We start from the raw sequence: 27,993 nt of genomic DNA, 5'->3' as shown, positions 1-27,993 counted from the left end.
TTTATTACAGAAAAGATGAGTATACCACCTCAATCCGTGCATAAAGACAATGGGAAAACCATTGAGAACGTGGAGGAGCACAGCTATAAGCAAGGGAAAAAAATGCGTGACACCCTAAGGACGACAGAACGAGATCACAAGAAAAATGTGCAGTGCTCGTTTATGTTAGACTCAGTTGGCGGGTCTCTGCCAAAAAAAACAATTCCAGATGTTGATCTCAATAAGCCTTACCTCAGCCTTGGCTGTAGCAATGCTAAGCTTCCAGTCTCTGTGCCCATGCCAATCTCCAGAACTGCACGCCAGACTTCTAGGACTGATTGCCCAGCGGACCGCTTAAAATTCTTTGAAACGCTGCGGCTTTTGTTAAAACTTACCTCAGTCTCGAAAAAAAAGGACAGGGAGCAAAGAGGACAGGAAAGCACCTCTTCTGTCTGGCTGAACCGATCCAATGAACTGATCTGGCTAGAGCTGCAAGCTTGGCATGCTGGCCGGAGTATTAATGACCAAGACCTTTATCTCTATGCAGCCCGTCAAGCTATCCCTGATATTATCAATGAAATCCTTACATTCAAAGTGAACTATGGAAGCTTCTCCTATGTAAAAAATGGAGCCAGTCTCAATGGTACGTCAGGAGAAGGAGTTTGCAAAGCAACACATGGAACCAGTGCTTTGGGTTACTCAAGTTACCACGAACACCTCCATCGCCAGCGAATCTCATTTGAGCAAGTAAAGCGAATAATGGAACTGCTAGAGTATATAGAAGCACTTTATCCATCTCTGCAGGCTCTTCAAAAGGACTATGAAAAGTATGCTGCAAAAGACTTCCAGGACAGAGTGCAGGCACTCTGTCTGTGGTTGAACATTACAAAAGACTTAAATCAAAAGCTAAGGATTATGGGGACTGTTTTGGGCATCAAAAATCTCTCTGACATTGGCTGGCCAGTGTTTGAAATTCCTTCTCCTCGACCGTCTAAGGACGATGATCCAGAGGATGAAGGAGTTGATAGGGAAACTGAAGTAAAGGAATCCTCAGGAACATGCACAGAGGAGAGCGATGGCGAAGAACAAATCTCTGAGGAGAATGTTGAGGAACTTAGACAAGCCATCAAGAACAATTTTACTAATCAGCCAAATTTCGACTTTCAGGACCATTTTTCAAGGAAGCTTGATAGGCTTGAATCTGGGGATGACTCTGCCTCTTGGATTATTCCAGAATGCAGTGCTGAGGCAGGCTGCAGCAAACACTGTTTGACTTCTATTTACAGGCCGTTTGTAGACAAAGCACTGAAGCAAATGGGGTTGAGGAAGCTAATTTTAAGACTGCACAAGCTAATGCATGGTTCATTGCAAAGGGCTCGTATGGCGTTGGTAAGGAGTGATTGCCCGCTGGAGGTAGGTTGTTGTTGTGTAAATGGGTGTCTCCACCTACAGTATTGTTTTTAACTGAAACTGGAGGAATTAGAGCCATACAGAAGTACTGATTGCTTTTCTGGTTTTGGAAGATAATGTATATTATGATTAAAAGCCCTATTCTACTTCTGCTGAAGCAAATCTGTTATTTGACCTGAATTAGAATGTGTGAAGCTCATAAAATTTCCTAACAGCCAAAGCTGCGAATCAGAACAACTTAGCTATGAAAGTGATACTTCTTACTTCTCTTCAATTCTGGATGTCTCTCTGCACGGCATCCTTTATCGAAACATAATTATTGTTTTGGTTTGTTTTTTTCCGTTACCTAAATGAATGAAATACTGTGGTGGTGCATTATGCTTGAGGCCAGGCTGGATAAGTAAATGGACTTTCTTGAAATCTATCAAAGCATGTCATGTTAGCATGCTGCCTTTTTCAACTACCTCTTTATTTATTTATTTTTTTCTTTGTATGATGCTATATTCTTATTAAAGAATAATTGAGTGTTAATAAAATGATGGGATAAGCAGTAAATGAAGGACAGTAGCCTAAGTTTCATGTGGTAACTTGTGGCAGAATACAGTTTCTTGAACTGTCATCTAACTTTTGGGCAATTCTGTGTTAGGAACAATTAATAGGATTATTTGTCCTCCTTGATGACGTGGCAAAGTCTGGGCCCTAACCTGGATAAGGTTTTCTTAGCTAACGTTCCCATTCCAATATGGATATTGTATGTGGTGTGAAACACATTACTTATCTCTAGGTGTGACTGTCACATTTGCAAAAGAAACAGGAATCCTTAACTCCCTTAGAGGTTGTTTTTGAGGATAGCTGAATTTATAAATATAAAGTAAGTGGATTTTAAAAATGTTTTTATTTATGCTTTTGCTGACGTAGAGATTACTGTAAATAACAGAGCTATTCCATTTTTGTTCTCTAATTGGTTTCAACTCTAGGAATGCTTTAGGAAGTTTGGATTAAAACAGGTTGGGACCTTTGAAGAGTCATCTGCGTAAGCAAAACTTGCAGGTGTCTGCTACAGTAAACAAACTAAAACCCATATAATACTTAGGTGGCAAGTTTAGCTTAATGTGTAGGCTGAACTATCTTTAAAAAAGAAAGGAAATATACAATAATTTGGAGGGATTGAGAGTTATTTTGAGCGTATTTTTGAAATTGCTAAATATCTTAAACATCTTGACTTAAGGGTTCTTAAAACAAGTTAATGAAACACCAGTAACTGTAGTCTTTGTTGAAGAGTCACAGAAGTAAACCATTTAGTAATTTAACAATGGTTGATTTGTATAAGATGTAAGGATGATCTTTTTTCTCTCCTTCTCTATTTTAATGACTTCTAGTGTTCATTTTCTGTAATTATTCAATTTTCTTTGGACTATTATTCTCTTTTAAGAAATGATGTCATGACTGAAGTTGAACATTAATAAGTCATAAACTTTCCTGCTCCAAAATTAAAGGAAGGCGATAAAAAAAGAGAAAATGGTATTTGTCAGAAGTGTGGTACCCGCTGTCACAAAAGGCGATGTCACACTGAAATAGAAGAGAGGTTTCTGGTAGTTTTGAATGGTCTTTGCAACTGGCAGTACTTTAAAAGTAGAAATTAGTAGATTAATGGTAATTTCATCTTAAGTATACACAAATGCTTATACAGATGGGTGTTTTTAGAGGTTTTAAGGTACAAGTTTCATTCCTCATAATTACAATTTGATATTTTAGCAAGGCTTAGGTGCTATGGAGTGTTTCATGGAGAAGTTTTATAATTTGATTCTTAAAGAAAATGGCTATTGTTTTTTATTGTTTACAAAATTAAAAAAGTTGTTTTATTAGAACGTTATTTAAAGCCATTGCATCCTGTTCGTTGCTTATTCAACTGGCTGCGCTTTCTGATTTTATGCAGGGTCTTAATAAATGGCTTGGGTTTTTTGTTTTCTGTTTTTCATTTGTTTGCTTTAAAGAAGCATAGGAACTTGAGAGTAGTTGACATTGGACCTGTTGAAGATTAAGATGAGACAAGCTGAACAACAGAAGGTTAAATGTCCTAATGTCATGTGCTGATGTCCTAATGTTAGGAAGTGAAATAGCACACTTATTCACTTTTGTGTCATTACTTGTGATTAGTTCTTTAATATCTTTTATAATAGCTAGATTTTTCCAACACTGCACTTGCATCACTATGAGCATTGTATTTCTCAAATATTTTATTATTCTGTAGAGGTGAAGCATCTTCATTATTTATTATTAATGAAAGTCTCTTGTATAAAAGCCTTTATCGCTTGTGCTGTTCTTCAGAAGATTTATGTAAAAGATATTTAATACAACGAAGACATTAATATGCCTCTTAAGAAGCTGATCAACTAGTGATTAGACTTCAGCTAAGCTAGATGTAGAAGAAATCCCCACTCATGCAGGTTTGCTATCTGCATAATGAGCTAGTGGTTTATAAACCACGTGAGAATCTGCAGCTCATAACATTTTGTTCTAACATTAGACTGTAATGAATGTGCTATCCCATCCCCTGTGTCAACTGAGAAACTAAATTAAATTGAAAAAATAAATACACTAAGAAATGGACTTTTTCTGTACCTGTAATTCTGTGTGGCTCTTCCGAGAAAGGAGAGCTCGTGCAGTATTTCAGGCATAAATGTAAGAAATGTCTAAGTGTAAAATAATAAACTTCTAAGAAAAATTCTCTTAAATAAGGAGCTTAAAAATGCCTATGCATTAAAAATTTTAAATCTTTGTAGGCCTCACTGTGGAATGTGACCTTACTTCTGATGTTTTCCTTTCCTTTGAAGTGATGTTTTTTAAATTTAGCATTGAAGAAAAACCTAGAAAATGCTAATTATATTTAATATAGCAATAAAAGATATTCATACTTAGCAGCTATGAAATAAGAATTGGAATAAAATGGACTTAATCTTAAACAAATCTTATATTATGTACGATATGTTGTTATCTCTAAGATCTGCACACATGTTGAGATATACATTTTATTCCTAGATTAAAACCCACAATGACTACATGTGCAGTTTTTCATAGAGTATTATCGGAAGACATATAATTTAGATACCTAGAGTGTACAGTTCAGATTTTTTCAATTATTATCACTAAGAAGAAATGTCATTTCATTTAAAAGAAAAAATAAGTTTAATAATGGCAAAAAGCAGCTTGATCTCTTTTTCCACCTTCCTTTTAAAATTGCATTTTCAAGTTGTTATATCTACCAAAATTCAGAGCATATTATTTTACAAGTTTTGTTCAGCTTAGCTAGTGACACTTCTGTGAAAATTGTATTACTTTATAATGTGTTATTTAATATAAGACAGTTGGAAAACAAAAGCTGTAGATGTTCTGTGTATCTGAAAAAGAATGATGTTACTTGCCTGACCTAAACAAGTGCAGACTTGTTTCTTAGTTCATAATCATTAGTGTAAAGCCTTTTTATTTCTTACTATTTTTAATATATTGTGAAAATTTCAAGTATTGTACCTGGTAAGGATTTGAGTACATATATTCCTATATTGTATTAGGCTTAATTGCTGTGTTTGTGATAACCACAAACATCAGTTTCTTCTTGTGTAGTGATTTTTGATGTTTAATCAGTGATTTAATTATTTTAAATCAGTAACATAAAGTAAAAAATTGTGTTGCTCACTCCCAAGGGTACGTTTGTGTTAACCTAAGTATGATGATCCTCAAATTAAAAAAAAAAAAAAATAAAAGAAATAGTGTTAGCTTTAAAAAGAACAAGAAGACAAAAAAACAAAACAAAACAAAAAACTCACTACCTAAACAAAAAATAAAAATAGAATCGAAACTTCTGGGGTTGATTTGCCAATTAATTAATAGGCAGCTGTAATAGAACCTTACCTGTTAAAAATAGTCTTTTTTGTGTGCTGCTTTAATTACACCCTAAATCTTCAAGAATTTGGGGATCCTTTTTATGATACCTATTTCTTGTTACAGTTTTCAGAATGTCCAGATCCCATGTTGTGTTCAGATTACGTGCAGTTATTAAATTCCCCACCTTGCTGTGAGCAAAAATGCAGCACTGTATCATGGGAAGAGCTCAAATCCATGGATTTGCCATCTTTTGAACCTGCATTCTTGGTCCTTTGCCGAGTCCTGCTCAATGTTATCCATGAATGTCTCAAGCTAAGGTTGGAACAAAGGCCTGCTGGGGAGCCATCTCTTTTGAGTATTAAACAGGTTTGCTTCAAGTGTTTTTAATTTTTTTTCTATTTGAAATTACTTTGTCTCTTTCATTTTAATAAGATCATCTATTTAAATAGGATTTATTTAAGAAATGAGAGTATATAATTACGTAATAATTTCTATAAATTGTCTTTATATCGTATGGAGATGTGGTTTTTGCATGGTAAACAACTGGTTATGTATACCTCTCCGATTTAGACATCCGGGAATCAAAATTGGTGATTAAAGAATTATCAGCCAGCGAATGTAAACAGTGTTTGTTCCATTTGCATTACAAGCTATGTAATGTTCAGCGCACTTATTTGTATGTGGGTTTTCTAGGCAGAGTAACCAGTTTATGGGAACTGATTTAAGGGTTTATATGTTTGTTATACCTTTCATTTGAGCCTTTTTTCTTTGTGCATGTAAGACCTCTACCAGTGTGGTGTCGACGCATACTGTAAGTTGACCAAGAAGAAAAACGAAATGGGGAAAAACATGCTCTTACTGTGCAATATTTTTAATGCAAATGTCTGATCTTTTTAAGTGTAGTAACCCGAGATTGTGAGTCCTGTCACAGGTTGAGAATTTTCCATGAGGATTTCTTTTCTGATAGTTATCTCATACGAGAAAGGCTGTTCAGATAGTATCAATATGTCTTGGACCGGACTTTGAAAAATTTGACCTAAACTCATGTCCCTGCTCCCTGGTGAATATAACCAGAATATGGCTTTGTCAGGTGGTCTTTCAGGGTGAACTTTTAAATATACTCTCTGACTGAGGATGATTTCACATTCCAGCTATTCAGAACTCAAAAATCAATTGCCTGGGTACTTTATGGTCCCAGCCACATCAGTTTCTGACAATTCTTTTAGTGAGGGAGTTCAATCCAATGGTCATATTTATAGAATAGTATACTGTATTATAAAGTGCAACATCCTTCTTTCACAGAGACAGATTATATTTTTGCCCTTACGTTACATGTATGGAATTTGAGTTGTGCAAAAATGACTATTTCTTCCTGGAAAACAATATATTTATTACCAACTGTTTTGATTGTGTGTACTGTCTCACTAATTACATTGAAAAAATGAATTTAACTGAGCAAATGCTTACTATCCCACACAATATCAGTAGTTCAAGATGATTCTCACCTACCTTGAGTTTGTGCTAAGAAGTGGATTTACCATCATAAAAGCTTTTTCCTTACAAGATTCAGTGGAGAAATTAGATCAGTGCACCTGAAGATTTTTATTTCTAGATTATAGGACACTGTATTAGAAGAGTTCAGTTTACATACTTTCTTCTTCAAGATCCCTTAGATCTGTAACCAGAAGCACTATAGCATGCTGTAAGTTGATGCAGGTGCTATTTCTTAGAAATTCTGTTACCCACATGCTTATTAACCAGGCAATATTTGAATATATGTTTTAACAATTAAAGAAGAAGGCAGTCAAAGGATTTGTGTTTGGATGGTAAAAACAGTATCTATCAGCACTCTATTTGGATAGCCTTAACAGTACATAGAATTGTAGAATGGCTTGGGTTGGAAGGGAACTCAAGGGTCATCAAGCTCCAACCCCTCCTGCTGCGTGCAGGGCCAGCAACCTCCATATCTAATACTAGACAAGGCTGCCCAGGGCCCTGTCCAACCTGGCCTTGAACACCTTCAGGGATGGGGCATCCCTCTCTGGGCAGCCTCTGCCAGCATGTTGCTTCCTGAAATTTTTGGATCAGCAGTCCCTTGAAGTTAGCTGACAACATTTTGCATATTGACTGTTAGCTGTAATGTAGTACGCATTACTTGTAGGTAGCCTGACCTGGCTGAAAAGGGAAAAGTTGCAGCCACCTGGTTGTCTGCTAAGTGACTGATTCTGTCTGAAGAGGAGCCACAGTGTACTGACTAGTTGACTGGTTCTGCTTGATTGGATTTTATGTGTTAGGTATAATTATAGGTCATTTAGAGTAGATGTTGATATAAGTTTTGAAAATTTGAAATGGATAAATTTAAATGTTGAGGGACAGGTAATGAATTTGTAGGTCAAGTAAATACTTAAGAAAAAAAAGATCTTATAAAATTGCTTGCTCTAAACTATGGTACTCCAGAGGCTCTGACCAATACCACCTCCTTTGCAGAAAAGAAAGTCTTCTACAAGCACCCTAAACAAAAAATGACACATCAAACAAACCGATAATGGTGGTGTTTTCAGTTTATAGACCATGTTTTTGATTTGCTTACTGCCTTGTAAGTTTCTGTTTCTAAAGCTGACATTTAAAACTAGTATTACGTATTTGTAGTTTGCTCTTTTTGTAAATCCTATGCTCTGTTATTGAATAACACAGTACCTTACTGTATGGGCAGTACTATTTAAATAAGAAATCTCTTTTTAATGGTGTTTTAATAGTATTTTATCTTGAAATAGACAAGGGATTCTCTGCAAGGATTAGAAGTACTTCTCTAGTATCTGTAAAGTGTACCATAGTATGAAGTAAAGTGTTAGGGACAAGTGATACTACCAAGTCTCACCTGTCTCTGTGAATAACAGATTGATTATTGGATACCAATTTTAAATTCTTTGAACAAATGATGCTTTCCTTATTTACTTACTGAGGGTGGTCACTATCCCCTCATCAAGGTCGTTGACGAAGATATTGAACAGGACCAGACCCAGCACCAACCCCCAGGGTTCAAACGGAACAATAGATTACCACTATGTACACTGTATGTGATTGAGTGGAGAACACAATTTCATTTTTAAATAAGACACTCTGGGGATATAAGTGTCTGTTTTTTAGATTTCCACATTATAGAAAATTACTGTGGGTTCTACCCCCCCCCCCTTTTTTTTTTTTCCTTGAACTGCTAACAGATGTAAGATTGACTTTAGAAAGCTACCATTGTTTTTCCACTGCATGCCGAGAGGACATAGTGTATTGTGTTTTGGCCTGTAAAAGATTCAAAAGTACTCTTGCTGTATTGTGGCTGTGGGTTTTTTGCCTTCATGCCATTGTACTTTCTCACATATTAAGATAGTGATATTTTCTTTTGCCAGGACAGCCATTACAAAGGAGTTCAAAAAGGTTAATCAACCAACGACTCCATCCCCTCTGACCACCCAAACGAACCCTTCTCTTTCCTCCTTTGATCTCAGACTCTGAATTTAGTGAATTCAGTGCTGAAAAAAGGTTGGGATGTCAGACCTGGAGACTGATGATAATTTCGAAAGAATACACACTTAGCTCTGGAAGGGGTTTTGAGAGAGGTGTTTGCTAGTGGAGGTTTGAAATCTATTGTGTTATGTACTCCGGCGTTTGTGCTTGTGCATGTTTCTTTAAAAAGATAAAAGTTGTATGCTTTCAGGTAAGAATGACCACTGTTTGGCTAGAAGCAAACATGTGTAGTGGTCAAAAGATTTTTTGCTTAATATTAGCCTTTTCCAGTGAAACAGCAAAGGAGTGCCAACTGCTTCTCAGGTACAGGTTTTGGAGTTGTGGACTCCTGACCAATAGATTGAAAATCAAATTCGTGTAGTAACATATTTCTCATAAGTCTCCAAGTGTCTGTCAAATATACTGCATATTACTCATGACTTCTGTTTAAAGTTGCTTTTGGTTGTCGTGAGACCTCTTGCCCACTTCCAAATGTCCAACGAGGTGCTTACTATGGCCCTGGGTGGAAAACAATATGAAATGTCAGTTCCAATCTCCATTTACAGTTATGTGGCAAATGATGCAATGGCAGTTAGGTAATCCTGGCGAACTAGTGCAGATCTCTCCTGGAGACATACAGAGTGAGCTGCATGCATTTCTGAAAGCGTTTAGAAATTGCTCAGTGATAAACTAAGACAAACATCTGACAAAATTAAGTTTTCATATCCTGGAGACAATTTACGAGTAGTGTCTTGACTGACTCCGGTTTTTGGGTTTTTCTTTTGCAGCTAGTGAGGGAGTGTAAGGAGGTTCTGAAGGGTGGCCTGTTAATGAAGCAATATTACCAATTTATGTTGCGTGAGGTGTTAGATGACTTGCAAAAGATTGATTGCAACATTGATGCTTTTGAAGAGGACCTGCATAAAATGTTGATGGTAAGCTTCAAAACAAGGGAAGGCATTTGGAGTTCTACTAAGATTACTGGTCTGAGTAATACTCGTAGATGTGTACTGTTCCTGTTACATATAGATATTGCTAATCTGTTGTTGTTCTGCTGCATTAACATGATGTTATTCTTCTAAAGGACTTGTAAAGATAGTATAATAGGCATTGTCATTTAAAACAATACTAATTCTTGTTTACTGGACTGTGGAACAGTAGATCTGTAAATAGCGTGTACTTAACAAGAAAATGCTTCATAAATAGACCTGTCAATTGCATACAGTTTTTTAAATGTTTAATAACCTTTTAGTAGTGAATAAAAAAATACAATTGTTCGACCAACATTGTGTCTTAATACTTTAATACCTGACGTTCATCCATGAAAGGTGCCTTATTTTTAATTTGTGTTCATTATTGTAATAAGCAAAGCACAAAAGGATCTTCAAGGTAAGTGCCCTACTTCTGAATAGTCCTAAATGAAATATTTAAATCAGGTAAATTTAATTTAAATTGCTGTTCCTTTAGATGCGATTTATTTTTTATTATTTTTGAGTTGTATGAGTTTAGTCCTCACAGTTCTGGGGGGAAAAACCAAAGAACAAATAAAACCAAGAACAGTAAGATACACTTCAGTACCTTATTTACTAGTGTTTTATCAGCAGAGCTGCTGGCACTATCAGTTGTTGAGGATACATAGCTTTTTCTTATTACCTGCTTTTTGTTGCCTGTGATGGGGAAAATACACTGTTACACCTCAAGTTTCTTATGCAGCCTGTCTGGCTTTATTGACATCTGAAATTTCAAGAAACTTCCAGCAGAAATGACCTGTCTAGGTGAAAGGAAAATTATTCATCTTGTCTGTTTTGAAATTCCTTACTTATTTTGTTATGTAGCTGTAGTGTTTTGTGCTGTGAGGCAAGATCTCAAACTTTGACAGCAGTTTTAATTGTATAAGGATGTTGCATTTTATAAGTCATGAAAGGGATGGTGACAGGACTGTGCAAGCTGAAATAATCTTATCAGAATTCAGAATAGCACCACAGTGTCTGCCCACTGTCAAGTAGAATTTTAAGGTTTTCCATAACTTGGTATTATAGCACTGTGATCTGAAAATACCTGAAAAAAATAGGAAATTTTATCCATTTCTAATGAACCATTTGTTGATTTTATGGATTATCCAACCAAAATATATGGTTAAATAGTTGCTTTCTTTTTTGAGTTCTGCATGATCCCTAAGGGCGAATGTTTGAAGAATTGTACTTACCTGGATTTTTTTTTTTTTTTTTTTTTTTTAGTTTAAAACTGTAATAGTAATAAAAAAAATAAAAATATATGAGAAGTAAGGGTTGGTGTGAAGGGATATAAGTTATAACAGAATCTGAGCAGCTTGTTCTCTGCACTTATCCGTACCCAGGAATATGGATCCAAATATTTTGGAATAATCCAGTTAATAAAAGATTTAGGAATTTATTTATTTATTTATTTCAGTAGCTCTGCTTTAAGTAGCTCAAACTACAGTACGTATTCAGCAGTATGGTGGCAGATAGCAGCACAGCAAGTAATGTGATGTTACTACAATAATTTTCGGGAAAGTATTGTAGAGAGTGTACTGCAGCACTACTTTTTATTTCCCAAGTTATAAGTTGCACGATTTTTTGTGGAAAGGCAGAACTCATTTTCATTCTGGCAAACAAAACATGTAGAAATGTTTTCTATGAATTGTATAATACTAAGTTTGCTTGTTGATTTGGTAGGTCATAGTCCTTAGTTTCAGGTTGTGTAACAATTTCTGTTTAAATGATCTCTTTCTGTATGCAGGTTTACTTTGATTACATGCGAAGCTGGATCCAAATGCTACAGCAGTTACCTCAAGCATCTCATAGTTTAAAAAATCTCCTAGAGGAAGAATGGAATTTCACCAAAGAAATAACTCCATATATAAGAGGAGGAGAAGCTCAAGCTGGAAAACTATTTTGGTAGGTTTTAATTACTGGTAGGTTTACGGTGCCAATTTGTTCCACATTTTTATGCAAGTTAGTACTTGTTCAGGGTTCCCAGACTGGGCTTCTTGAGGCTCCAGTAAGCAGGTAATAGTCCTTCTGCGAACTACTGGACTGTTACACTGAGCGTAGCTATGGGATTCAGTAAGTGCAGATTATTCTTACTTCTAGCTATAACTGGAATGGCTGCTAAAATGGAAAGTCCCTGTTCCTGCTAGCCGTGTACACGTAGAGTAACAGAGGGCCCCCAAGATGCTGCTTGCTTCTTCAGTTAAACTTGGCAACACAGCTCTCTTGCATTGGATAGAGTAGGAAGAAGTTTAAGGTGCCATGCTACCCTGAATAAGACTGAAGTTCCACCATTTCTGTTGCTACAGTGATATTGCAGGAATGCTGCTGAAATCTACAGGAATATTTTTAGATTCTGGACTACAAGACAGTTGTGATGAATTTTGGGCCAGTGCCGATGACAGTACTGCATCAGATGAAATAAGGTATTAAGCCCTTTGGCTTAATAATAATAAGCACACTTGTGTTTCTTTACCCCTGACAGGTATATACTGCATTTTAATTCTTAGAATGAAAACTTAGTAAATGTGACATTCCATAGACTTTTTTTGCTGATATTTCTGTATGTAGTAATATGAAATCATCCTTTTGGAACCTAATAACCTTCTTTTAATTCAGGATCTCAGAAATTGTTATCTAATGATCTTTAAATTCTCTTTTTATATCCATAACAAAAATGTGTTTGGACAAGTTCGGTTGATTTTAATCATCTCCTTGTAAATATTTTTTTCTATGATCTTTTTATTGATAGACAAATTAAAAAATCTTCTAATAGCTGTGTAAATGTTAACATGTTTTATTAAAACACTGTCACTTCATGCCTATCAATGTTTCAGGAGGTCTGTCATAGAGACCAGCCGAGCACTCAAAGAACTGTTTCATGAAGCTAGAGAAAGGGCCTCCAAGGCTCTTGGATTTGCTAAAATGCTGAGGAAGGTAAGTTAAAAGTAGTTTCATGTGATTTACTGATGTTCACTATTATTTGTATGCTTTAAATAAATTTAGTTTGAAAGTATATTCTTTTGATGTTGCTTTTAGGACCTTGAAATAGCAGCAGAGTTTGCATTGTCAGCCCCTGTCCGAGATCTTCTGAATGCTCTGAAAACGAAAGAGTATGTGAAGGTAAATTCAGTTCAAATGCATGAAATTAGTGTGGGGATGCTACGCAAAGCACCAAAGCATATTTATGTTAATATTTTCAATTTTTTAATGTCACCTGTATATCTCAACTTTTAAACTGTCACGTATTTAATACTAAATAGTGGCAGTAGAATTATTTTCTTTGTCTGTGTTTGTGTGAGAATGATAGCTAATGTTGTGGGAGAAGAGAGTAATTCCTTGCCCTTCCAAAGATTTCTGATTTAGGAAATGCAACAATGCTGCAGTAGCACTTCCCCATTTTGTGAGAGCGGAATAATAACACTTAGTAAGGAATGGGCATATGGTGATGGGTTGATGGTTGGACTAGATGACATTAGTGGTCATTTCCAACCTTAATGATTCTATTAACTGTTTCTAGAAAACTGTTGCACAGCAAAATTAAATTCACTCCATTGGGCACAGGTGCCCAATACTGACTACATTATAAACTCCCATACAAATGGTTTCATGCTTTATTCCTAGGTCATCTAGTCTTGTAATTTGAATTTAAATAAATCAACTGTTTCAATTAGTTATATTTATTTGGATCTGCTGCACTATTTTTTTTTGCCTTATATGTGTTTAAAGTACGTCATTTCCAATTGGGTAACAATTGACTGACTGATTTTTTTGGTGAGAAATTTCCTGTTGGATTTAAATGAGTGATTGCTAAAAAGGGATGTTGGTTCGAGGGAAGACAGACAAGTTCATAGGAGAGAAGCACATCAGGTTTTGTTAAATATATGGATAAAAATATTATGGATCAGATGACCTTTAGAACTCCTTTCCAGCCTAATCCATAATCTGAATAAGTAAATAAATCCAAAGCATCTGATTTAGCAGGACTGTAGTCTGTGAATTGTTTAAAAGAGAGAGTGGTCACGGAAATTTTCAATTTTTGTTTAGTTTTAAAAAATACTGTTTCCTACTCACACTGCTGCTCTAAGACACAGTACTGGATTTAGTTAAAGGCAGTATTATTGTTCATATGCACATTGTTGAAGAAAAGGTTGAACTTTGACTTTGAAAAGTTTGTTTGAGCATGTGGGTTAAATAATCTATTGTGAAGTCTTTAAGATTTATCTGCTTTTATGTGTTACCTTTCCCCTTTTTTAAGTTTCTCAAGAAGACATATTCTGGTGATTAACACTTTTGGTGATTAACACTTCATATACTGGCCTTCTAGCATTGTGTAGGGAGTTGAAATTTTTTAGAACCTACTCAGTCAGATGCACATTAGTTTTGGGAAACTGTTTTAGGTCTCATTAACAGTGTTAAAGCTTTTATTTTGACCTATGGATAATAGTGATTTTAATTGAGAAATATACCTGCCTTGTGTTAAAAACGTTGAGTGCAGTGTTTTGTCTTAGCTTGATGGCATCCAACTCTGAAAAGAAAGAACTAAACTTAAACTCTACATCAGTTACCTTATGACAGATCAGAGATCAACTATTTTGCTGTTTTCACAGTTCGATTCTGACTCATGACTTGGTTAAAAATATTGCTTTAGCATGCATATTGTACAGCTACTTGACATAACTTGTTTAAATTAGATGACGTGTCTCTATTTTAATTATCTCAGGAGAAAGTGAAATTCATTCATTCAATCTCATCTTATTTTCTTTTACAGGTACAAATCCCTGGACTCGAGAATTTACAAGTATTTGTCCCAAATAGTATTGCAGGTGAAAAGTCTGTGATTTTGCAGCTCCTAAATGCGGCTGCTGGGAAAGATTGCTCAAAAGATTCAGATGAGGTTGCATATGAGGCCTATTTAATAATGACCAAACACAGTGACAAAGACCATGAATTAGGTGACATGTGGAGTGCATGGGAGGGCCAACCAGTCAAAGTAGTGCCACAAGTGGAAACTGTTGATACGCTACGAAGCATGCAGGTGGGTTGCTTCATTTTGTTTTGCCTGTTTGTGTGATCTCCACGCTTTTTTGAAGTCTTCTCCTTCCAGATTAACCAAAATGATTTAAGTGAGGCATGTTTCACTTTATGTGTAGTAATTTAAATGATGGCATAAGATTGATTCTTAGCTGTGTTAGTAGACTCCACTGAATTTTAATGTTTCTTAAAAGTATTAATCTCTACCATGTACATTTTTCAGGGATAGATTTTTGAAGTAAGACATTTTAAAGTCTTATTTGGTGTTCGGATGGGTTGACCTTCACATTTTATTAAGAACTCACCAATCTGCAGTAACGTAGGTCGGTTGCATGTTTTCCACACACTGACACATGAAACAAATCAGTTTCAGTCTTGAGTGAATTGTGACATTTGAAGTAAAATATCTGTGGAGTTACTGGATGTTCAGCAGCTCTTTAGGAAGAAATATTTCCAGTCATACTTCCCCTCATTCCAGGCCGGTGGGGGTTCCTGCCAGTAGTTCTGCTGTGCTATAGTATCTGAGCCAGCTGCAATTCCCTTCCTGTTTGCATGCCCTTATGTTAAGCTAAGTGAATTTTCCTTTTAGTATGTCATACAGTTCCTTGGATCCCTACCATAAATGGGCTCTCCTGTCTACTAACAGAGTGATTTTCTGTATCACCGGGTGTGGCCTCAGATGTTCTGAGGGCCTCCAGCAGCTACAAGCAGTTGAAAATGACACTTCTGTATGTAGCACTGTTTATCTGCAAGCAAGGCTTTTAATTAAGTTTTTAAAATTTCATTGGACTTGTAGTAAAGGTAACATTTCATTCAGTAAGTGAAAACAGAAGAAGATGGAATTTAGTTTGCAAATGGCATCCCATCTGACTTAGATAATATAACATGGATGAATTTATGTTTGTGTTTACACAGCATTTAATAATCTCTTCTGAAGTGTATATTGAAAAGTTAAGAGGTAAAAAGTTCTTCAGAAAGGTTGCTGTGTCCTGTGTTGTAAATAGCATGCTTTAATTGTAAACTAGAGAAAATATTTAAACTTGAGAAAAGGTGTTTTTTAAAGAATAGAAGAATGCCATCAAAATTTAAAGAAATTTGAGCTTGAAAATACTGTTTATTGGGAATATTTAAAAAATGCAGATGAAATAAGTATAATTTTGTAATATTTTTCAGCTCCCTTTTCTGTATTTTGAAATTGACAGTGTAGGATATGAACCACAGTGCCACGGCAAAGATAGCTCCATTTGCTATTCTGTGTACTTTTATAAAAAGTCTGTAATATCAGAGCTCTGGTTTTCCAAACATACTCTTATATTTTAGTAATTTTCAAAATCTGAGCAAACACCATGGGTTAAATCAATGTTTTTTACAGTTCCTCTCAAATATATTACCTCACTTGGATAAAATCTCTTTATGTTGGTTGTTACCTCTGTCTGCTTGGAGAAGGTATAATTATTATACTTACATATTACCTTTGTATAACTATTTTGAAGATAATTTTTAACATAGCGTTTCCCAAGTTAATCACCTTTCCAGAAATGAACAGTAGTATATTCCCCTTGAAAACTTCTTGTGGCATTTAACCATATACACCTCTGCTTGAAAGATGAGTGTTTATCAAGCTGTGTTGCCAGCATCAAGCTTTTTGGTGTGAATTAAGAATTCTGATGAGTAGCAAAGAGAGAAACCATATAATATGCTAGAAAAATTTCCAGTTGGAATTTGCCAATGCAGGACATGTTTGTAGAGGGAAGGTTTTGTTCATAAGGACTAGTGGTATCTCATATTCCTAGGTTGACAACCTCCTTCTCGTAGTCATTCAGTCTGCCCACCTTGTGAGTCAGCGAAAAGCTTTCCAACAGTCTATAGAAGGGCTCATATCACTCCACCAGGAACAGACATCCAGCCAACCAGTCATTGCCAAAGCTCTGCAGCAACTAAAGGTAAGCAGTTTTCCAGATTATCTGAGTAAAAATGATTTTACTTTGATCACTGATAAGTAGAGGTATGTAAGGAGACTCGATTGCAATGCTAATGATGTTCTACAGCTGTAGTTTGTGCAAGACCATCGGAATTTATTTTCAGTACCGTTTTCATTCTGTTTTTGCTAAGGATGTGTGAGTGTAATTTTGAGCAATATTAGTATAATTATTTTTATATTAGTTAAGTGGGGAACAAGTCCGTAATGCAATAGAAATATAGTAACAGAAAAAATAATGTATTTGTTTGAGAGGATTAGTGAATGGAGGGGAAGTGTTTGATTTTTATTTTGCTTTTTTAAAGATCCAGAAACACTAAGATATTTCTGGGTTGAATTTGCAGTATCAAGGCCCTGTATTTCCATATACAGATCATAGTTAGAATACCACCAATGACTTGGTCACATAATAAAACTCATTTTCTTTTTTTTTTCCTTTGCTTCCATTGTTTTTAAAATTAATCTCATACAAGCAAACAAACTGAATTTGCAATACTGCATTTAATTATAGGACTCGCTTAGTGCAAATTCTGAGAAGTATTTGTTTTTCTGAGACTGAATGAATTGTGGTGACGTTAAAGTACATTTGCATTTAAAATAATGTAATCATCAGATTTGTGTTTGCCTTAATCTACTCAACAGTTGAATATAAATAATAGTTTGATCCTTTTTTTTTGTTGTTATTTAGAATGATGCATTGCAGCTATGCAATAAGATAAGCAGTGCCATTGACAGAGTTGATCATATGTTCACATCTGAGTTTGATGCTGAAGTTGATGAATCTGAATCTGCGACTTTGCAGCAATACTACCGGGAAGCCATGATTCAGGCTTACAATTTTGGGTTTGAGGTAAGGAAACAAAAAGTTAATGACAATGATGACAATGTGTTTTGTGAAATTGACATGAAACTAGCGGAACACTTAAAAACTATGAATGAAAAGGATTGAAAAAGAACAGAGAGATATTACAGACTCCAATTAGTAATGTCTGAAACTCTAAAAAGTGTTAAGAACTTGCTAAATTCGAGTGTAGTCTTGCAAGATCTGCTACCTAGTTATGTTCTAGATGAAATCAGAAATATTCTTTGGTATTGAGTGTCATTGTGTAACTTGGCTTCTCGCTGTTTTTCAACAAGGAGTAGCTTAAAAAGACATTAGAGCCTTCCTTTCAAAGTTTATGGCGGTTCTTTGATGTAGTGAATATGGCTTTTGAGTGTTTTCCCTACAGTGCTGATGAGAAAATGTCATGTTTATATAATGTATAATGTTTTCTTATTTGATTCCTGTGACCTTTGTAACTTTCTAGATTTTTTTTGAGATTGTATAGTACACTAACATCATTAAAGATGGTCTTCTAAAAAACATCTGATATTTCTAGTTTGTTTTTTTTTTTAATGTGTGTATATACAACTCCTTTTTTTCTCTGGATTATCTGTAATACAACTGAAAATAAACATTACTTTGAGGTTCAGTCTCTGATTATGTATCTGAGCATTTATGTAGGATATTACTTAAATGATGTGTACACTGTTAAACATCAGCATATGCCCATATGTACACAATAATACAATATGGCTCAAGTGCTGACCCTCACTGTAACACATTTGGTGCGTCGTATACTTTCACATTTCTTTCTATAATTAGGCAACTGCTTGCATAAAATCATTTTGTTTGAGAATAGGATGTGGTTATTACCCTGCACAGAGTTTTCTTAGCCTGCAAATACTCTGGTGAATATTGCAAATAATACTTCTGATATTACTATTATTATTTGAAAAGTAATCTTTAATTTATTACAGTACCATAAAGAAGTTGTTCGTCTGATGTCTGGAGAATTCAGGCAGAAAATTGGAGACAAATATATCAGCTTTGCCAGAAAGTGGATGAACTACGTGCTAACAAAATGTGAGAGTGGCCGAGGCACTCGACCCAGGTAACAGCAAACTTGTTAATGTCATAGTAATTTGTGTTACTTTTAAATAATATGCAGGACTCTTCATGCTGTGAACAGTGATTAATTGTTTAGAAGCAGTTCTTTTAAACTATTAATGCTTCTGGCACTTGAGTTTTGAAAGTAATTTGAATTGTAAATCCGTAAAGCCAAATGAATCCCCCAGCTGCTTTGCAGAGTCTTCTGCTGAACATCTTGCCTCCTGTTAGTTGATAGGAGGAAAAAGTGGAGATCACTGGACTCAAACAGTTCAGAAACTGGGTATGGGCCATTAGCTCTGGACAAAAGTAGTATGCGACCAGGCATCAATAAAGACTGCTGAATATGCAACAGTCATTCTCAGAGTATTGTACAGAGAAAGGACTGTTGTATTGTGTGGTTGCAGAAATGATGTCCATATAAAAGCTTTTGCCTCCTGTACAAGTCCTTTCTATCAGTCTCTTCTGAAAGTATGGCCCCCAGATGAGGAGGAAGTGTTTCCACTCAGGTGAAAATCTTCAGATTGGTGATTGCATATAAATATTAGAATTCAGCCTTTGTATTTGTGAAATGGTTTTTGTTGCAATGCAAATTACTTCTGCTTGCACATGATTCCTTTTCCCAGTTTTATTTCAAAGCCTCTTTTTTCATCCATAACTTAATTTCAGAAATTAAATGGGTTGAGCCACATTTCCTGCTTTGAGTGATATGAAGCTATAGTTTAACTATATCTAGAACTACATTACAGATATCAAAATGCATGTTTCCTCAGTCTGTTGAGAGTACTGTTGGGCCTAGTGGTCTTTCAAACTGTGCTTAGAGTTAGTGCTGTGAAACTCTATTGCTGGATGCTAACAGAAAAAAGAAACGAAACAGGCTTTGCCTTATCTTCATTACCTTGAAGATGTAAACTAGAGGCTGGGGCAACTGAACAAGAATGATACTGTAGCTTCATTTATTTACGTGGTTTTGCAGTATTTGCAGCTGATAGATCAGAATTCTATGGAATTCTGTTGCTTTATAATAGATGCTTTATATTGATCTGTGCTTGCAGATTTTTTTTATTATTATTTATTTCATTTATTTTTTTATTTTTATTTTTCTCTTAAAGAATAGAGCAGTCTTTCCTGGAGGTGGTCTATTTTACTTGCAGGCAGAAGAGGAGGAAAGAGTGGGTAGTCTGAAGCATGTATGAATAGCCTAGTTAGCTCGCTGTGATAATTTACTTGTACCTTGTAGACTGCAGCTGCCAGTTTCAGCTAGCAGTATTGGGTTGGTAGTTGGAAAGTAGCTAAAGGCGCAAGTCTTTCAAGCCAATCAGTGATGCCCAATTCGTACTGATCAGATTCTTAAAAAAATCATTAGTACTCTTTTTTATCTGGTTTCAAAAATGATAGTTTAGGAAGGGGGACATTGTGGTTTGGCTTGTTGCTCTAAAATGTTGCGTTGAATTGATTGTACCATCCCCGAAGATAGCACATGTATGAGTATTCAGTGGGTTGATATAGTACATTCATCAACATTCATCTGCTTGCTTTATTTGACAGTGTCCTTGTTAAAATCAAGCTTTATCTGCATGTAACTCAGCAAATATTAATATAAGTTAAATACGTTACCTTTAATCTATTAAATTGTTTTCTTACTTATTTTTCCTCTTGAAAGTATGCAAAAAAATCTTTATAACTGCCATTTGCTTTTCTTTGATGTTGTTGAAACTCTTATGATGGCTTTCATCAAAGAGTAATTCATGTTGTCTATCTCTGAGATAGGTGGGCAACTCAAGGTTTTGATTTTCTTCAAGCCATTGAACCAGCATTTATTTCGGCTCTCCCGGAAGATGATTTCTTGGTATGGAATAAGTTATTCTGACTGTTATTTATTTCTAAGTACTTGTGAAGCGTTTCTATCACTGTCTGTTATCAGGGGTGTTTTTTATAAAGCTGTGTCTGACTACAGATGCTCTGAAAATTGCTGTTGTGTATAACTGATGGTGATATCTCTTCAGTTTATAGAGTTATGAATAGTGTATGGTTTTGACCACTGGCATTAAATATTTTCAAATTGCTGACAGTTTGCCTGTACTGTTCTGGGAGGCTGTCTCCTTCTGTCTCTGGGGAAATCTGATAGAGGCTTTCCTGCAGAGTTGAAAAATGTAGATGTCCTATTAATAAATTTCTGAATTGAAGCTTCTGAGTCTTAGCACCCAAAATTCACTGACCTTATGAATACAAAAACACAATCGCTTAAGCATATTTCTTCAAATTGTGATGGCATCAAATTGATTTTAAGGAATGTCTCTCTTGTTTTTTAAAAACCATTAAACTGTAACTGGTCTTTTTTTTCATGGCTCTGCCTTCCCCTTTCTTCTGTGGAAAAAAAATCCTGATAATTTATTTCTGATCTTGGTACAGTACTATGGAGAAGTGACAGTACAGTTGCCACAAAGCAGCAGATATGAGCGTCTCTGATTTTTTTTTTGTTTGTTTGTTTTAAGATCTGTTATGAAATGCCAGCCTCTTTAGTCTTGCTTAATACAGAAACTATGTAGTTTAGTTTCTACTTATACTTTTGCCGACAGCTCTCAAGTAAGCTACGTTTTCACTCTTCTGTGTCTGTGTTGTTGTAAAACAGTTGTCTGCCTAAATGACAAGGTTAAGCTTGTGATGGTAATACAGTAATACTGTAGTTTCAGGAAGTAGTCCCTCAGCTTTACTTATCTGATTTGATGCAGTTCCAAGGGTACCTGCTATTTTGAACAGTAATGTGTGTGTATTTTGGTGTTACAATCTTGCTAGAGATCATTATTTATAAGGAAGCTTCTAAGGAGGAAAGAATGTGGCCTATGACATTAATAACTGGTAATTTTGTCCATAAGTGGAACTGATACTTTCTTGTGACCATGAAAGTGTGCTAACAAACAGTCATGCATGAGTTAGTTTGTTGACTGATAATTATCTAAAATACCTTGACATTTCCTCAGATAGGGTTTTTATGACAGAGGTTTCACATGTACAAAGAAAATTCAAAGCCAATATTATGTAATATAGATTAAGTTCGGACATGGAACAAGTAGGAGAGAAAGGGAGAAAAACCAAAACCTTCACAGCATTTCTGAAGTTTTGCTTTGTGAAAGCTGGATTTCAGGTTTGGAGAGTGTTACTTGAAGCTCCTTGCGGTAATTTAGTTTGGCTGCTGTATAACACCAGCTTACAGCATTTTACCTAGAAACGCCTATATCAATCTTTAATCTCTTATTCAAATAGTCCCTGATGGCATTAAATAAAAAGTCTGGATTTGAAGCTCTAGATTTAAAGCTGAGATAGATTTAAGCTCAGTCTAAGTTGATAAGATATGCCAATCACAGACTAAACACTTTTTTTTTTTTTTTTTTAATGTAATCACTGTTCTTTCAGTTAGTCTAGCATCTAGCTTCAAGTTCCAGTCTTCTGTAAGTTTTTGAATTTCTGGAAGAAATGTTGACTAGTCTGAATGGCTGGTATTTAGAAGTGGTTTTCATAGCAACTGTACCAAAGAACATGATTTTATTTAATGATTTTATTTCATTATTGTGAAGATAAATTTTATCCCTGGTATTCTGATAAGTTAATTGATTCAGTCAGATTTAATAGTTTGTTTGAGGTTACATGGACAATCATGAATCAAGCTCAGATTGCCTGTCAGTGATCTGACCAATAAACATTCCTTCCCGAAAGTTTTACTTATTTCTGGGAACGTTAGGAAAGTGGATTTCTTTTACTGTGCAGTGCATCATATTCATTGTTTTACAGACTTTCATCTTATCATTCAGGCTGTCATACTCTCACCCCTATTCTTTCGCTGTTTCTTATTGAGGAGCGGGGTCAGGGAACAGAGGGAAGGCAGCAGAGGTTGTTGCAACGTTTTCTTAGTTCCAGCAAGCTTGATTGTACATTTTTATTAGTGATGGATAATTGTAAGTTTCACTAGCTTTATATTATGAAACATTTTTTATGGTGAATCATTGTTCAGTTCTCGTGGTTACTGAGTTTTGGCAAGGTCAACAGACAAGGCAAAATTAAGACTTTCTATGAAAAAAAAAAAAAATATCAGTCAAAACTCTTGTATGCATCCAAAACTTTAATATCGCTGGTAGACTGAGGAATGGAGGGTGTAGTTTTTGAGATATTACGTATTTAACTAGTATCATTTTATTACTGTGAGATTTACCATATTGTTATGAACTCTCTCGAAATATAAGATATCACAACATTTTCTGTTTGCATTTTCTAGAGTTTGCAAGCTCTGATGAATGAGTGCATTGGCCACGTTATTGGAAAACCTCACAGTCCTGTTACAGGTCTGTACCTTGGTAAGGCAGAAGTTACTGGTGTTGGTTCTTGAGTTTTGCTGCTATTGTTACATAGTTTTGATTGTAAAGTAGTTTAAAAAAGCTAGAAAGAGAAATAAAGATTTTATTTCAAGGCTATTGTGATTCTTGATGGGAAACTGTGATTGAGGAAAACATAGATAAATGGTGGTTTTACTCAAGAAATTTAGAAGCTTTACAGATGCTTTTGTCTGATTTTGCCCTTGAATCCTTGTGAAGTTTTGCAGATCTTCTGGAGGACTGTGTTTTCTAAAGGTTGGTTAAAGAAGCAGTTATAACTTCAGACAGACATTCACAGCTCCCTCTCCCAAATTTTCTTTGCGGTGCTGCAGGTGTTCACACTTCTGACAGACTTATATAAGTGTTGAGGTAAAGAGTAGTTATACTTAGTGGCATGAGATAGAGCTATGGGAAACAGTTCTCCCATACCAAAGCTTGTCACAGCTTAAAAAATACCTTTGTTTGGCAGAAGAAGAAGTTCAAGATATTACATTGTTTATCATGAGAAGAAGGATGTTTCCTCAGCTGTGTTTCTCTTTTACATACCTCTCTCTCAGCACTGTTTCTCTGTTCTTCCTCCCAAGTCCACTGAGTGGTTTAACTTTCAAAATACCACATCTTCCTGTCTTTCTCCTGATGCCCACTTCCTGGATAGGATTGATTGCCAATGACATGAAGGGAAGGTAATTTGACTTGGCCAAGAGGAAGTCTTTCAGTATTTTAGGAAGGTTTTACTTTTAGTGAGGAACTTTTGTAGCTGAGAAACCTTCCACTTATTGCCTAAAATACTAATATATTAGTCAAATTCTGTACTGTAATGCAAAACCTGTGCATTCACTTTTTATACTGTATTGTAAATAAATGTAACTGAACATAAACTGTATCATAGCTGCAGATATTGCAGATACTCCTTTCTGTCTCATGATCAGGAGTAAAATAAGAATTACTAGTTCCATTTGTATTCTGTATTGAGTGACTTAAACCCACTGTGATCTTTGCCCCCTTTCCTAAAGCTGAGGATTCACTTGCATTCATGCTGTTGCCTATAGATACACAGCAGGGAGTCTCCTGGTGTTTCATCCTGTCCTCTTCCTTTGTGAAGCAGCATGTATCCACCTCCGTGGGCTGGATTCTACCTTCTGCTAGTGTCCTTGCAAATTATAACAGGAAAACCAGCACTGGTCCTGACAGCCTGGTAGTGCAAACAAGCCAGAAAACCAGCTTGCCATGATTAATCTGGCCTTGCAGAAAGGGAACTGTCCCAGGTTTTGATGAGCAATCAGCTATCTTCTGTCACCGTATTTTTCTGATTACTTAGGGGGAGGTTGGGGAATGGGAAAATGCTGTAAACTACTTTTATGGGCACTGAATGAGCTAGACATAAGGTCAGTGTGGCTGATTTAGGTATGACCCCTTTTCCTGTTCACCATTTATTTGCAGACTGTTATGGGAAGAGCATTAGTATTGATAAAACTGTCATATGTGTCTTTTCCCTAGTTCATTTTGCTTTCTATTGTCTGAACAACCCAATTGTGATGCAAAAAGGACATAATAGTGTTGTTTGCTTTTTAATTTTTAATCAATTTGTTAATATTTATTTTGAAGTAAGATAATAAGACATCCTTTCAACTATGGAGTTGAAATAATGAGGATTTAGTTTTATTCAAGTAAGTATACATCTTCTATTTGCTGTTTATGTGCTGGGTTGCACATAATTCTGTGAAATTACAGTCACTATTACTTTAGTGCCTTGAAATGTCCTTAAGAGTTTTTCTGACATTTGAGTTAAGATCTTACCTTTTTTTTTATGTTTGCAGCTATTCATCGGAACAGTCCCCGTCCTGTGAAAGTACCTCGATGCCATAGTGATCCACCGAATCCTCATCTTATCATCCCCACTCCTGAAGGCTTCAGGTATTTACCATTAGTTTAGATTTCTAAACTGTTTTATCCTCTCATGGCTGTGCTGACTCTTGGAACACTGTGGGTGGAACATCTTATCTTTCTTCCTAGAAGTAAAACTGCTAGGAAAAGCTGGCATGTTAGTGATCTCAATTTTATAGAAGTGCTTTTAAAGACAATAAAACTTCTTTCTTTTCCTCTTCTGCTCCTTTATTTTACAGTTTTTATTGGTGCATGCTTCCCAGCTTTGAAGTCACTTTTGTGCTTTTTGTCTTTTCTGAAAACTCTGTAAAAATGGAAGAAGTTTCAGTTTAGTGAAAACTTCTTGATAGCAAAACTTTTTTTTTTTTTCTTTCCCTACTTAGAGTCTACATGAGTGTGATGGTGGTTTCTGTAGTTTAGCATTCTGGAATATGGTGGCATTTCTGTGTCATTATCAGTCTTTGACAACCTAAAAACAACGAATGTGTTCACTTCCCTTTGAAAGAGTTGACATGAAAATTTTCATATAAACCTCACTATGCATCTTTTTAACACAGAAGGTCTTATTTTTCAAGGACAGCAGCACAGTCAAACTACACACTTGACTTTTTTGAGAATTGCTTAGCTGCTGGCAGATGTTGGCATTAATCTAAAGATTTGGAGGTCATTATTTTAAGGATGATTTTTCTTGTACATGTTGACATTTCCCGAGGCTTCTGAGACCCAAGATTGTTTCACAGAAAAGTCTGTATGTGTTTGGAAGGCATTGAAAGTCATGCCTAAATCAGAATTTTATTTTTAAAGTAAATTTTCAGCTCCATCCATTATTATTTTTTGAACTCTTTCCTGAAGTTTTTCTTCTTGCCACAGCACACGGAGTGTCCCTTGCGATGCACGGAACCCTTGCAACGTTACTGTCAGTCGCCCCGCTCCCATTGGTAGTGACTCAACTCAACCTAAGTCTGTCAGCAGTGCAAATGATACCAGGTAGCCCAACTCTGTGACATAGCAGTATCATTCTACTTACATCATCCATATAACTGTTTCCACATACTTGCATCCCAGTAGGTCATTTGCACCATGCTTTCCCGTCCCATCATATATTCCACTGGCTTCTTCATTCCTGTTTGACTTGAGTAGAATCTAATGTTGTAGAAATTGATGATAAACCTCTTCTCAGAATTAAAATCTCTGAACAAAATTTGTAGTTTAAGCATGTGCTTCTGACATTTGGAGTCAGTAGATAACAAACTTACTTAGTTGAAAATGTCCATGAAATTAACATAATCTAGTCAGTTTGGTATAACTTTACTAAATTGTATTGATAACTAACACTTGGCACGAAGTTGACTCTCACATACAAGAGTCAACTTCGTGCCATCAAGAGTCAACTTACGTACACATCAACCCTAAGATGTGATATTTATTTTGTTTGTTTTTATCTTTATTTTTGTTTTGTTAGATTTTGGCATTGTTAGTATCTGCCATCATTATTTTGGAACATTAGATGATGGCAAACAAGATTAGACAAGTAAAATATTTCATTCAATAAATATGATTTTCAATTGCGACCCATACCAACTGGACCACAAAAGCATGTATTAAGGTCTTAAGAGGGAATTAAATTGCAGCTTTGTATATAGTATCCTTCCTGCAAGTCTTTTTTGTTGACAAAAGGCCTGAATTTTTGTCATTCATACTATCTGTTTTTATCCTTCATGCTTCCATTTTAAGCCCTCTGTTGAAAAAAAGACAAAGCAGGCAGTAATCTGCAGTGCTATGCACTTGAAAAGCCCCTTTCAAGTAAGTAAAATTCTAGAGATTCTTCACTGGGAGATTCTGGCGGCTTTGTATGCATACAGGGTAAAGATTAATTTGTTTCTTTTGATTTTGAAAATCAAATGCAGAACTTGTTTGATTGTTTTTTTTTTTTGCTTTATACAACAAATGAAGATGATTTTTATCTTGAGTATTTACAATGCCAAGGTATCTCTTTGCTTGAAGATAGTTTTTAGAGTGGAGATAGGAGGCTCTTTTTCAATATCTGTAGTCTTTGTTGTGATTTGATACCAAATGAAATGGTGACTGTTACAATTTGACACAGCTGAATACAGTGGCATAGTTTCTATATGTGCATCTTTCACACTTGAATCAATTTGTGTAGGTTAGCATTTTGACCTGTTTTTTCTAGCGCTAGAAGATAGTCATTAAGCAGAAAAATAAGATTTCTACTTTTAATTGCAATTCAATGTACATTAGTCTAATATGGAAGTTAACATGAATGCAGTGCTTTAGTCTAATGGCTATGCCTGTTTATCTCACACCTGTATTTTTTTGTAGCTCTCTACGTGTTTTCTTTTTCTGGTGGTTAGTATTAAAATGTCTTGTGACTGGGTTTTTTATTTTTTCATGCAGTGCTTGGATTTTTAAGTAGCACTGCTTAACCACCTGTATTACATAGGATATCTGCTGGTTGTTATTCAGTTGGTTTTGTTAAGAGAATGGCCAAATATTACAGTTTTATACAGTTATATTAATAGATTTATAGCAAGTTTCTGCTGTTAATGTAGTCAAAAGAACTTGTAATACATTGCAGTCCTAATTATAGATTTCATTTACTTGTGCTTCAGTAGGAAAGTGGAATCTGTGCGGTCAAGAAAGTGGCATTTGGTTCTATATGTAAGAGGTATGGGGTCCAGCTTCTGGAATAGTGCAGAAGCACAAACTTTGTGCACTTTCCAGAATCTCATTAGATGTTTATGGCATGATTATAAGCATTACATAACCATAAAAGATTGAATGTAGAAACTTGATACATCAATTGAATTGGGCAGTGCATAGTGCATAAATACCAACATAGTTCTGTTGAAGTTTTGCTTTAAAAAAAACAACCACAACAGCTGTTCAGTATAACTGGAAAATAAAATCCAGAGCAGTAATATTTAGTTATTCACATTGAGCTTGATGATTGATGTAAATTTGTACTACGTTTGGGCTAATGACGTATATAAATGTTTA

At 35.4% G+C, this 27,993-nt stretch overlaps 1 protein-coding gene across 15 annotated transcripts in view; it reads left to right on the top strand.

Moving 5' to 3' along the window:
- Positions 1 to 27,993, top strand: part of MAP3K4 (mitogen-activated protein kinase kinase kinase 4) — an 89,557-nt gene that overhangs the window by 44,597 nt on the left and 16,967 nt on the right. For 11 of the 15 annotated variants that reach the window (XR_005858704.2, XM_046939188.1, XM_046939191.1 and 8 more), the window contains 15 exons: positions 11 to 1,392; positions 5,395 to 5,637; positions 9,561 to 9,707; positions 11,533 to 11,690; positions 12,092 to 12,208; positions 12,620 to 12,719; positions 12,822 to 12,905; positions 14,554 to 14,820; positions 16,610 to 16,759; positions 17,483 to 17,644; positions 18,595 to 18,728; positions 20,495 to 20,573; positions 22,995 to 23,073; positions 24,909 to 25,005; positions 25,846 to 25,962. Coding sequence is in view for 14 of the 15 variants with exons in the window: in XM_046939188.1 (XP_046795144.1) it covers positions 11 to 1,392; positions 5,395 to 5,637; positions 9,561 to 9,707; positions 11,533 to 11,690; positions 12,092 to 12,208; positions 12,620 to 12,719; positions 12,822 to 12,905; positions 14,554 to 14,820; positions 16,610 to 16,759; positions 17,483 to 17,644; positions 18,595 to 18,728; positions 20,495 to 20,573; positions 22,995 to 23,073; positions 24,909 to 25,005; positions 25,846 to 25,962 (3,316 nt within the window). In the remaining variant the exon portion in view is untranslated. The remainder of the gene's footprint in view (positions 1 to 10; positions 1,393 to 5,394; positions 5,638 to 9,560; positions 9,708 to 11,532; positions 11,691 to 12,091; positions 12,209 to 12,619; positions 12,720 to 12,821; positions 12,906 to 14,553; positions 14,821 to 16,609; positions 16,760 to 17,482; positions 17,645 to 18,594; positions 18,729 to 20,494; positions 20,574 to 22,994; positions 23,074 to 24,908; positions 25,006 to 25,845; positions 25,963 to 27,993) is intronic. The other 4 variants (XM_040698142.2, XM_040698147.2, XM_040698146.2 and 1 more) reach the window with 4 other exon arrangements.

The sequence above is a fragment of the Gallus gallus genome, chromosome 3, assembly GCF_016699485.2.
Source record: "Gallus gallus isolate bGalGal1 chromosome 3, bGalGal1.mat.broiler.GRCg7b, whole genome shotgun sequence".
NCBI lineage: Eukaryota > Metazoa > Chordata > Aves > Galliformes > Phasianidae > Gallus > Gallus gallus.
Note: the sequence above shows the minus strand (reverse complement) of the source record. Positions and strands in the feature narration are given on the sequence as shown.